The 12,332-nt window shown below is 38.9% G+C and overlaps 1 protein-coding gene across 5 annotated transcripts in view; it reads right to left on the bottom strand.

The window, feature by feature from the left end:
- srek1 (splicing regulatory glutamine/lysine-rich protein 1) overlaps positions 1–8,852 on the bottom strand; it is a 31,394-nt gene extending 22,542 nt beyond the window's left edge. For 2 of the 5 annotated variants that reach the window (XM_073840357.1, XM_073840358.1), the window contains exons 1-2: positions 8,612–8,852; positions 3,322–3,455 (exon numbers count right to left, since the gene is read on the bottom strand). In XM_073840357.1, the coding sequence (XP_073696458.1) occupies positions 3,322–3,455; positions 8,612–8,739 (262 nt within the window). In that variant the 5' untranslated portion in view covers positions 8,740–8,852. Of the gene's footprint in view, positions 1–3,040; positions 3,183–3,321; positions 3,456–8,611 lie in introns of those variants that run through there. The other 3 variants (XM_073840361.1, XM_073840359.1, XM_073840360.1) reach the window with 2 other exon arrangements.
- Positions 8,853–12,332: the final 3,480 nt, after the last annotated feature.

The following is a 12,332-nucleotide window of genomic DNA, read 5'->3' as shown; positions in this document are numbered from 1 at the left end:
CCATGGCCACACTTCAAGTTTACCAGGCCCAGGCGCTAAAACAGCTGCATGAGGGTGATCTTGACCAGGGAGTTATGCAGGAACTCCGTGCTGCCACCGACTTCGCCCTCCGGGCGACGAAGGTCACGGCGCGGTCCCTGGGTCAGGTGATGTCCACAGCAGTGGTCCAGGAGCGACACCTATGGCTGACTCTGGCTCAGATGGCAGATGTCGACAAAGAACGCTTTTTCTGTCGACGAAACGTGCCTAGAGTTCGGGCCCGGCGATTCTCACGTCATCCTGAAACCCTGGCCCGGGTATGTGCCCAAGGTTCCCACCACGCCTTTCTGTGATCAGGTGATGAACCTGCAAGCTCTGCCCCTGGAGGAGGCAGACCCAGCTTCTGCGCTACTGTGTCCAGTCCGTGCTTTGCGTATATACGTGGACCGCACTCGGCACTTCAGACGCACCGAGCAGCTCTTTGTCTGCTTTGGAGGTCAGCAGAAAGGGAATGCTGTCTCCAAACAGAGGTTGGCTCATTGGGTGATAGATGCCATCTCCCTGCCATACCTTTACCAGGGAGAGCCATGCCCCTTAGGTGTTCCTGCCCACTCCACTAGGAGTGTTGCCTCATCCTATGCGTTGGCTCATGGCGCCTCACTAGCAGATATCTGTAGAGCTGCGGGCTGGGTGACACCTAATACCTTCGCCAGGTTCTATAACCTTCGCGTAGAGGCCGTATCCTCCCGTGTCTTAACATAGACTTCAGGTGAGCGGGAGGGCAGCTGGTGTTGGCTTGCTGCGCCATTCCCACGAGGATCCGTGCGCTATTTTCCCAGAATGTTCCCTCCGGCGAACCCTGGGTCCTCCATGCCCCGCAGTCAGGCCTAGATGCGGAGTAGTCCCTGACTGTGCTCCTGCTGGGTCTCCTTCGCCCCGCAGGTTGTGGCAATATGTCTCAGTATTTTTCTAGCGGTCAGCCAGAAGGCCGCTGTTTCCTTCCCTCGTTCCCTGAAGGAGGGAACGGAGACGTTACATCCCCTGCTTCGGCCCTGGCGTTGAGCTGACGCCGGCTCGACCCGGCTCCTCAGCGAAAACCTAAATGACTGGCTGCATGGCGCCATCTTATATACCTGTATGTACGGGGCGTGGCTTGGCATACAAATGCCACTCGCCAATTTTCATTGGCCTTTTGAATAAGAAATGATTGGACTCTCAAGCGAGTTCCCATATGTAACGTCTCCGTTCCCTCCTTCAGGGAACGGGGGTTACCTACGTAACCTAGACGTTTTTTGTGTTTGTCAAAAAACAGTAGGTAATTCGGCCAGGGATTTTTACGCAGGTGGTGAAAGATAAACACCAACATTCTGGAATCGTACAGCAATAAAACCACAGACTACCCCCTGTAAATGGTCAAAATAACTTACACCCCCATGAGAAACAATTACCGTCCGTATATGGATATAGTCTAGGAGTGCTACTTAAAAATGTAATCAAATAAAAAAGTTCAAAAATTCAATATTTTAATTAAAAAAATGTTTTTATTAGTTGGTTTGTTTTTATTTTTTTACTGTAATACTTGCACTCCCAATCAAAAGTATAGAGTCAAAGAGATTTCAAATAACTGGTGATTCTTTTGGATTTTCTATTTATTAAAGAATCTTAAAAACGTATCACATTTTCCACTAAAATATAAAGTAGACAACCTTTCATCACTGTTTGTTGATAATTTTTTTAAGAACCAACTCAGCATTTTAGAATGATTTCTAAAGGATCATGTGACACTGAAGATTGGAGTAATGGGTGCTGTAAATTCAGCTTTGCCATTAAAAGAATAAGTGACATTTTAAAATAGAAATCTGTTATTTTAAATTGTCGTAATATTTTACAATATATTACTGTTTAATGTATTGTAAATCAAACAAATATAAAGAGATCTCAAAAAAGACCCCAAACATTTCAATTTTACATGATGTAACATGTAACATGATTTTTCATAAAGTTCATAATTGATTCCCTCACTTTATATTTAAGCGTCACTAGTAGTCTTGCATACCAGTGACTTTTAGTTATTTTGTGCTATGTTGGCATCCTTTCACTCTGCTTTTTAAATTTTCTATCAATGCATCATTCCATTGTTAAACCGCTATTCAAAGGGCAAAACCGATTTATGAATATGAACTAATGTAGTAGGGCTGGGTAAAAAATATCGATTCTCCGATTTTAATCAATCTTCAGTTTAACCCAACGATATCGATTCGGGAAATCCCTGAATCGATTCTTAATGCACGTGCTTCACGTAAGAGGATATGAATATTCACCTCTCGTCCTGAAGGTGTCACTAGTGTTCCTGCTGAGAGAATTTTCTCAACTGCTGGTGATCTAATCACAGCGCAAAGGAGCTATCAGAACATGTTGATCAGCTGCTTTTTTTTGCAGAAAAATCTGGTGATCAAAAATGATAAGGCTGTAGTTAAGAACTGTTAGTTTTATGGACAGTTAGAATGTTTTGTATACGCAGACAAGGGCTTTATAATGGAACGTTTTGAATTTAGAAAAATGTTTTATTTCTTAAACATGTTTGAAGTTCTTAATAGATTTCACTGTTGCACATTTACAGTCTTTTTTTTTACAGTAATGCGCATTTTGCAGTTTGTTTACATGGTGTACAATGGATGCACATATTTATGACTTCTTGTTACAGTGTTCATTTAAAATAAAAGTTGTTTAAAATAAACAACTGTGTGCACCCTATTATTAATGTAGATGTGTATTTCAGTAATAAACTTAAGTAGGAGAGTTTCAGTTACCAGAATTTATATCAAAATATGGATCCCATGTCTGCAAAACTAACATTTTAAATGAAATATTGATAGCTAATCGATATCGAATCGAATCGAATCGAATCGAAACCATAAAAATAAGAATCGAATCGAATCGCCGAATTGGTCACAATACCCAGCCCTACTGTGTAGCAATAATCCCTCGAGTTTAGCAAAACACTAAAAGCGTGTTCACAGTCCTGATGCGTTTACATAACACAAAGTATGATCTTAATCACCTCCATCATTTCCACATCCTCCAGCTCAACTGATAAACAAGAGAGCTAGTGTCACTCCACCCACCTCCACTGAACTCACAAAATAAAACAGAGCTGATAGCAGTGATACCTCAGCACACAGACTCATGGTTATCATACATATCTGGGACACAAAAACACACAAAATAATGTCAGGAAGCCAATTATCGTTTGCTCTTCTCAAAAGTTTGATTTGCAGTTAGATAGTCAGTGTCTTTGTATAATCAGGCACACAAATGGAACACACGTGCAAATGTACTAACCTTCAGCGCAGGGCACAACAATCAAAGCTCTGTCAATAAAAACAGTGTTGGTTAAATGTTGTGCCACACCAACACTGGAAGGCTCTCGATACTTTATGTAACAAACTTTGGATGAAAAGGAAAGAGGTGCATTGCTGAAAGAAAAGAAAAACAAGGATTTAATTCCCCTTTTTATGAGTATACTGCAGATGTAATGTTGCATAGGACTGTAGTTTTTTGTCTAGACAGTTATCAAAAAGCAAGATTTAAACTTTGTAAAGTCAGTGCTGAGTCTGTAAGGCTGATCTTGTGAAGTTAAAATACTATTCAAAATAGTGCTGTAATAAATTAATGTAGAGGATTTCCTCTGTGGTTCAGCTGCTGTCCAAAGCAGCTAAGCAGTTCTTAAAGGGATAGTCATCATTTACTCAACCTCAAAATGTATGTGTGTGTGTGTGTGTGTACAAGCATAGCACTGTACGAATTAACTGGTTTCATCATAACATATCTAACAGTGAGTACTTTACAAACATTTCAAATACTCCTGACATTGTAATTGTTAATGAGGTTATGAAATCTGTTTGTATTGTTGAGGTGGGCTGCTGTTTTGATCTGTATATGAATACTTGCTATTATTCTAAACTATTGAAATATCAACCTCTGGTAGATCTCATCCTCCAACTTGGATATACCTGTAGATTGATAATTCTGGTATTTGGAAGTTTGGGTCATGTCCATAAGAGTGTGATTAGCGGGATGCAATTAGGGGGGCTACAAAAAGAGAAGGCAAAAAAGCTTGCAAAATTCTGCTCAGTTTCAGCCATTATAGGGAGTATGAAAATATGGAGACGGAGATGTTTCCTTTATCCCTAATGTGCCGAGTATCATAAAAAGAAGGACCTGTACAAGTATGTGAGTCATGAATTGTAGATCTGTCACCCTGTCAAAGACTCTTCCCAGAGTATTTGGATCTTGTTTTCTTTGTAATGTCTTTTAGATCCAAATAAAAGTATTCAAATGTGTGTGTGTGTGTGTGATGTGATCTAGGAAAAACCCAACACGTGAAACGTTACATTTTTAGATTTTAATACTATATGAAAGCTGGGTTCATGCTTTCCAAATCTGTTTTTATTTTGTCCATAGCTTGAACGTAACAAAAGTTATGGCTATCGTAATTTGGCTGATAGCTATGATTTTCAGGAATGGAATTTAAAGGGGTTTAAAGTGTCTCCTCTTTAGTATATATATATATATATATTATATATATATATATATATATATATTCATTATATATGTGTGTGTGTGTGTGTGTGTGTGTGTGTGTGTGTGTGTGTGTGTGTGTGTGTGTGTGTGTGTGTTGCTTTCTGTGAAAACCCGTCGGATGTCGTGCTGGGACATTTTCAGTTTCAAAAATAGGTTGAATGTCAATTTTTGTTTTATGTTTTCATTAAATTATTATTCTATAACATCTTGTCCATCATCTCTGAAAATATTTTTGGCCAAATCCACTTGTTAAGTGCAGAAAAACAGCGATTTATTGCAGCAAGCAGAAATGACTGTGTCTTTCTCTAATGTTAAGTATCCTCTGCGGAGTTGCTTACTCTGAAAATACATATACACTGAAGAATGTTAATAACCAGTTTCAGTTTCAAGAATATTTGTAACCAGTTTCAGTTCTGTGTGTGTATGTATACATATACACACACACACACACACACACACACACACACACACACACATTCACCCTCACATTTCAGCAACCATGTTAGTATATCTTCTCAAGGAAAATACTATAGAAATTAAATTTGGATATATTTTAGAGTAGTATTGTGCAGCATAGCAGTATAGATTTACTGCTCCCTGAAAATTACTCAACATACAGCCATTATTGTCAAAATAGCTGGCAACAAGTGAGTACACCCTAAGTGAACTTGTCCAAAATGTCAATATTTTATGCTAGCACTATTGTTATCTGGTACTGACTTTATCATCCTGGGCATGGAATTGACCAGAGCTGCACAGGTTGTTGCTGGGATCCTCTTCCACTCTTCTATAATAACATCACAGAGCTGCTGGATGTTGCTTCTCCACCTTCTGCTTGAGAATGCCCCACAGGTGCTTACTAGGGTTCAGGTCTGGAGACATACTTGGCCACTCCATCACCTTTAGCTTCGTCAGCAAGGCAGTTGTCATCTTGGTGTTGTGTTTGGGATCGTTATCATGTTGGAAAACTGTCGTTCTGCCTAGTTTCTGAAGGGAAGGCATCATGTTCTGCTTCAGAATGTACAGTACATAATGGAATCCATGTTTCCCTCAATGAACTGCAGCTCCCCAGTACCAGCAGCACTCATGCAGCCCCAGAAGATGCTACCACCACCATCATTGATTGTAGGCAAGACACAATTTTCTTTTTTTTTGATACTCCTCACCAGGGCATCACCACACATGCTGGACACCATCTGAGCCAAACAAGTTTATCTTAGTCTCATCAGACCAAAGAACATGGTTCCAGTAATTCTTGTACAATTTGTCTGTTTGCAGGCTTTCTTATGAGCCAGCTTCAGAAAATACTTTCTTCTGAGAGGACGCTCATGCAAACCAACTTGTTGCAGTGTGCAACGTATTGTCTGAGCACTGCCAAGCTAACATTTTACTTTTGCAACCTTTAAAGCAATGCTGGCAGCACTCATGCATCTGTTTTTTGAAGCCAGGTTCTGCACCTGATGCACAAAACGAGTACTCAACTTCATTGATTGACCCTTGCAAGGCCTGTTCCGAATGGAACTCATCTTGGAAATCCTCTGTATGACCCTGACCACTGTAGTGTAATTCGGTTACTGAATCTCTAATAGCCTTGGCCATCTTTGTGGAGAGCAACAATTCTCAAATCCTCAGAGAGTTCTTTGCCATGTTGAACATCCAGTGGTCAGTATGAGAAAATTTTAACTGCTCTAATACAAGATACACAACTTTGTATGGTCCTGTCAGGCAGACAAAATATAAGCATGATTAGTAGGACATGTGGCTTTGCATGATTAAACAACATACTGCTGTTATCACTTGTGTACTCACTTTTGATGCCAGCTATTTTTGACAACAATGGCTGTATGTTGAGTTATTTTCAGAAGACTGCTATATAAGCTGCACACAAAATATATCCAAGTTTAATTTCTATAGTATTGTCCCTTGAGAAGATATACTAAAATGGTTGCTGAAATGTGAGGAGTGTACTTACTTTTGTGAGATACTGTATATATAAATAAATATTCATTTACTCATTCATTTATTGCATGAAGAATGTTGGTAACCAAACAGTCTCAGTTCCCTTTTTACTTCCATTTTCGACCATTCACTGGAAATGAATGGGAACGCAAACTGTTTGGTTACCAGCATTGTTCAAAATTCATCTGTAGATGAAAATTATACTGCTTTGGAATGAGGGTGAACAAATGATGACGTTTCCTTTTGATTCCATGACTCATTCATAATAGATAAAATACTGTCATAATATTAGAAAAAACAAAATTTAACAAAATTATATAAATAAAATCTTATAAACTTAATAAATTTCTTATAAAATTAAACCACAATGAGTTGATGACTGATTTTGCTGTTATTAAATCTGTAATCACAAAAAAAATATTTTTAGTTCAGCTTTTTTCTAACTATGTTAAAGTTAGAGTTCTTATTTTTATTTCAGCTCACAAAAACGTTTTCATTAAACTTTTTTTTAAGTTTAAAATATTAGCACTCTCAGAAGTCTGCTAACCATGCTTTTAATAAATTTAAAAAATAACATGATGTACAAAAAAAAGTATAGAGTGCAAAAGTGCCCACCCACTTTCTCAGCTGCCATGGTTCCAGAAGTATTTTTACCACAGGGTTTCTTTGTTTAAGAGTTATAAGACATTATTTGTGAAAATACTTAAGTAGTTTAAAAAAGTAAAGAAACTGACTTTATGTCATTTCCAGTGTTTCATGAGAGTTAGCGAGAGCTAGTGTTCATTGAACTGCATGTCACAGTTCTCTGATTGGTGGACATTTTTTGCAGAATAATAGAGTGCAGCCTTTGAGTGGCAGAAGTAAAATCTCCATATAGTTTAGGGAATCTGAATTTTAACAATAATTGATAAACCTTTGAAGACAGGCCTGCTGTGAGCGTATGATGTGTTTATGTTGTGTTTACAGTAATGTTATAGGTTCTGCAAGTGTGTTCAATATGTATGGATGTTGTTTATACATATGTGAGAAAAAAGTACAGTGGTGGCCAAAATTGTTAGAACATTAGTATTTTCACCTGCTAAAAAATGTGTTTCAGTCTATTTCTATCTTTTGGTGTAGTGTGTCAGCATGTAACACCAGTTTACATTTTCAAACATTTATTTTGCCATTAATTGTAATAATCTAGTGTGTTTTTTGTTTGCATAAGGAGTCTGACAACAGCCAATGCTCCACACAGAGATCTGATCTCATCATCATCCAGTCTGTCTGGAATGACATGAAGAAACAAAACAAACCGAGACAGACAAAATCCAGAAGAACTGTGGCAACCTCTCCAAGATGCTTCAAGAGACCTACCTAAAAAACTATGCCCAAGTGCACCTAGGGCAAAAGCTGCTTTAAACACAAAGGATGGTCACACCAAATGTTGATTAATTTAGTTAACAAAGTTAATTGATAATGAGAAAATATTTATGACATTACTTACAGCATACTCATTTTACAACATTTTTTTACACAAGTGCCTACAACTTTTATCGGTATTGTAGCTTTGTAGGTATGTCTCTTGAAGCATCTTGGAGACATTGCCACAGTTCTTCTGGATTTAGTCTGTCTCAGTTTGTTCCGTTTCTTCAAGCCATTCCACACAGACTGGATGATGATGAGATTGGATCTCTGCGTGGGGAGCACTGGCTGTTGTCAGACTCCTTGTGCAAACAAAAATTTCACTTAATTCTTACAATTAATGGCAACATTTTTGAAAATCTACACTGATATTTTCTACTGACACACAACAGCAAAAGATATAAATAGCTGACTTAAAACCATTTTTAGCTGGTGAAAATACTCGTGTTTTAATTATTTTGGCCACCACTACATAACGTTATGTAGTTATGTTTAATGTGTGCGTGTGTATGTGTGATGCTGATGCTACGTTGTCATCACTATTGAGTGGTATGATATGTTTATTTAAATGATATGGTATATGATATGTTTGTCTGGGATGTGTGTGTCCGATATGTATGGTTTGTTGTGACTTTCTCAGGCGAGTGAGAGAGTGTGTAATGTTGTTGTTGTTGTTGTGACTCACTCAGGAGGGTACAGTCGCAGCTCCTCGATGTCCCCTAGGAAGCCGAACAGAGTTCTCATCTGATCACTGCTCACCGCCGACGACAAATTAGTGATTTGAATCACGTTCGTCCCGGGCATCCCGCTCATTTCCAGTCGTTGGTACAATACTCTGGAATACAATGATGCACCAGAGTGGTCAGCTATCGGCTAGGCGCTGACCTGCAGGAGAGCTGGTTAGCAGGGAGCGCTGCAGACAGCAGTCAGAGGATGATCGCTGCGTACACAACAGCACCGCCCGCTGGCCTGGCGGTTTAGGCTACAGGACTTATCCTCAAAATGCAGAAACGCAACTAGTGAACATAATAGGCTACTCAGCGTTTTAGAGATGGAAAAAAACAATCCTTAAAAGTTCCTTAAAAGGTTACTCTACCCCAAAATAAAATTTTATCATTAATTACTTAAACCATGTCTGTTTTCTGTCAGCTGCGTCACGCGGATACGATTTTTTCGTTCGAATCAAAGCGTAAATAAACAGAAAATGTATCCGTGTGTTGCAGCTGACAAGTAGCTATTCTTGTATCTTCGTAAAATTATGGCTAAACCACTGATGGCAGATGGACTATTTTAACGACGTCTTTCATACTTTTCTGGGCCTTGACAGTGTTATGTACTTAGCAGTCAATGGGGCAGCCACAAAGGTCCCAGGTTTTCCTCCAAAATATCTTAAATTGTGTTCTGAAGATGAACAAAGCTTTTACGGGTTTGGAATGACAAAGTGGCGGCTCCTGACAAATATCTCTGGGGGGGCAACTGTTCCGATTTTGGCAAAGATAACCGCTTTAATGGGTAAAATTATGATAAAATTCAGATAGCCAACTTTACAGCATTACATTGCATTGTTTGATTTGGTTTCCCTGTTCCTAGATGGCAACATCAGGCATGAATTGTACAAACTGTACAGTATTTTGAATAGCTATATTAAATTTATCGCAATGGTCTCAAATACACTGAAACACTTCCACCATGGCCATCAAGAGACACATTGTCATCAACTAGTTTGCCCTCTAAGAGTAAAAAAAAAAAAAGCCATACTGCTTTACAATTAAAGACTTTTTATTTCTCATATTAAAACTGTAATTAATCAAATCTTTCCAGAACATATTCAGTATAAATTTGGCTGCCAATATGCAATCAATACAACTATTTAAAATTCAACATTTGGAGAATACAACATATAACATACAAGGCCATAACCAGGGTTTGAAAATTAGTGAGGTGTTAAGAATTGTGCTATAATAACACCCACAAATGCACTACATATAGCCTAAACTTCAAAATAGACAGACATGTAGATGATTGTGAAAGATTTTTTATTCAGTATAATGTTTTACATGGAAAGTTCGTTTTTTTTAGCTGAGGGAATTTTTATTTTATAACAAGTTATAAAAATAACGTTAGAATAATGACACTGACATAAAACTAACGTTCAACTTTCCACTTTATAAACGTCCCAAAGTGTCACACTAAATTGGACAAACGAGTCAAAAAACACGTATAATAGGTGGATCTGGCAACAAACGGAGGCTGCTGCACCCGCGCTCTCACTCAACGCGTTCTCAAGCCCCTTTCACTGCGCTAGCTTCTCGCAGCAAACACTCATGTGATATGAGGTGGTTTAAACGGCTAAATAATCATTCGAAGAGCTTGACATTTTATTTTTGAATATAAAAAATGACCGAGGTCCGGACCTCGGTGACCTCATAGCTGGCTACGGCCGTGATAACATAAACAATTCACCATTTAATAACACACATCACTTGTATTGAAATTTTGCTCGCTTCTCTTTTAAGCAGGCAAAGTGATCAATTACCCTCTCATTAAAATCAGGCATGTTCCTGACAAGTTCCCTTTCCATTGAAAGCATGGCCGATGCATTCAGACGTCTCGCTACGCGTGCTTGCTGTACATCTTCGAGCACGCATCAGTGCGTATTACGAAATCACGTTGGGGCGAGCCCTCCCGGTGCCCATTGAAATGCATTGTAGGGTTCAAAATTTGAAAAAAAAAATCTCACAATATAACTCTATGAGACCGGCTGGGGCGATTTTCAATCTGACTGAGATCGCCCAAAGGGGGCGGGGTTTTAGGTTGGAAAGTGACATTCAGGCTGTTGATTGTACCGTAATATGCAGACTAGGGCTGTATCCGAAATCGCCCCCTATACCCTATTCACTATTCCCTACATTAGTCCACTCGTACAGTTCACTTGAAGGAGTGAATGAAAACGAGTGAGTGAATTCGGACACTAAGTTCACCGGAAGGACTGCCGCTTTTGCATAGTATTGCTTACTGTTTAACAATCATTTAAAACGGACAGTTCGAGTAGTAAGATTAAAGGATTTATCTTGAACTATGTCAAGGAGTTTATGTATAAACCTTGGTTAAAACAATTTAATAATCCATTTACAACAAATTTGTACCTGTGTTGTACGCTGCATTACGCAGTGGACGAGCGCGTTGTAAAATGACAGATGGATGATTCAGCTGCGGGGCGCCATCGTCTGGAGAGACGCGGGAATTCAGTCGGCGCGCGACTCACAGTGCATTATTATGGCAAGCCAAGAGGGTCAGAATTACGCCATAGCTGAATCGCGTTTACATACAAAACGCCGTTAAATACGGCGTTTTAAACAGCATTGGCGCCGCAAAATACGCTGTTGTGACTATAAACGCCGTAAAAAACGCGCGAAAATACGTCAATGACGCCGTATTTTACGGCGTTTTAGTGTGCAAGAAAAGCGCCGCTTTTTACGCCGTTCATTTTGCCATTTAACGCCGTAAAAAACGCCGTTTTGGTTGCGCAGAGCGCGCGTCACTTACGCCGCTTTGCTTATAGTATAGTATAGTCACACCCATTGATTTCCACAGCCAGTAATATTGAACGGTTCTCATCCAATCAATGATGAACAGAACCAGACCAGACCAATTCAGCACAGATCGTTTGTGGTAATCCAATTTGCATTAGTTATTTGCCATTAAATAAGATGAAAAATCCAGTTTGCTTTAAAATGAACAAAAGAAGCTTAATTTTGAGCTGCAATCGAACATTAAATGATTGCACTTGCCAGCTTACAGAGAATACTGTATGAAGGTAAAACAGAGGCAACACTCGAGAGCTTGTTGATTTGAACGTGAAAGCTTGTCATTATAATATTCGTATTTGTAAGTTGAAATTTGAACTCGCAGCTCTGATGTGAGAAGCTGAATATGCGATTTGCACACACAGACAATGATCAAAACACCCGTGTTTTGAATGTGAATAGCTACAACTGTGTAAAATGACATCCAACAAAATGACAGACACAAATGTGTACGACATATCTGCATATTGCAGAGTAATATCGCTGTACCAAGAACCGCTGAGAAGGAGTTGTGACATGCTTTGATCTCGTGCCACACGGTCATGTAGTTCATGGAGCTCTCAATAATTCCAAAAACTCCGTGCTGTGAACATATTTGAATAAGATTAATCAGGACAGACGTTTGGCTGTGTTTGCAGCAATTTCTAGAAATTATTAACACATAATGTGCATTGATTTTGGTTCTAAATAAAATGCGCCATATTTTGGATGGCCATTTAAAAAATATTTTTTTTTTTTAATATGCCTATTATTCCAGTGCAAAGAGGCAAATTGGAGGCATTTAGTGGCGAGAAAGAAAATACTCATATGTAATGCCAT

This window comes from Garra rufa, chromosome 5, assembly GCF_049309525.1.
Source record: "Garra rufa chromosome 5, GarRuf1.0, whole genome shotgun sequence".
Classification (NCBI taxonomy): Eukaryota; Metazoa; Chordata; class Actinopteri; order Cypriniformes; family Cyprinidae; genus Garra; species Garra rufa.
This window is presented reverse-complemented; position numbering and strand designations above follow the sequence as displayed.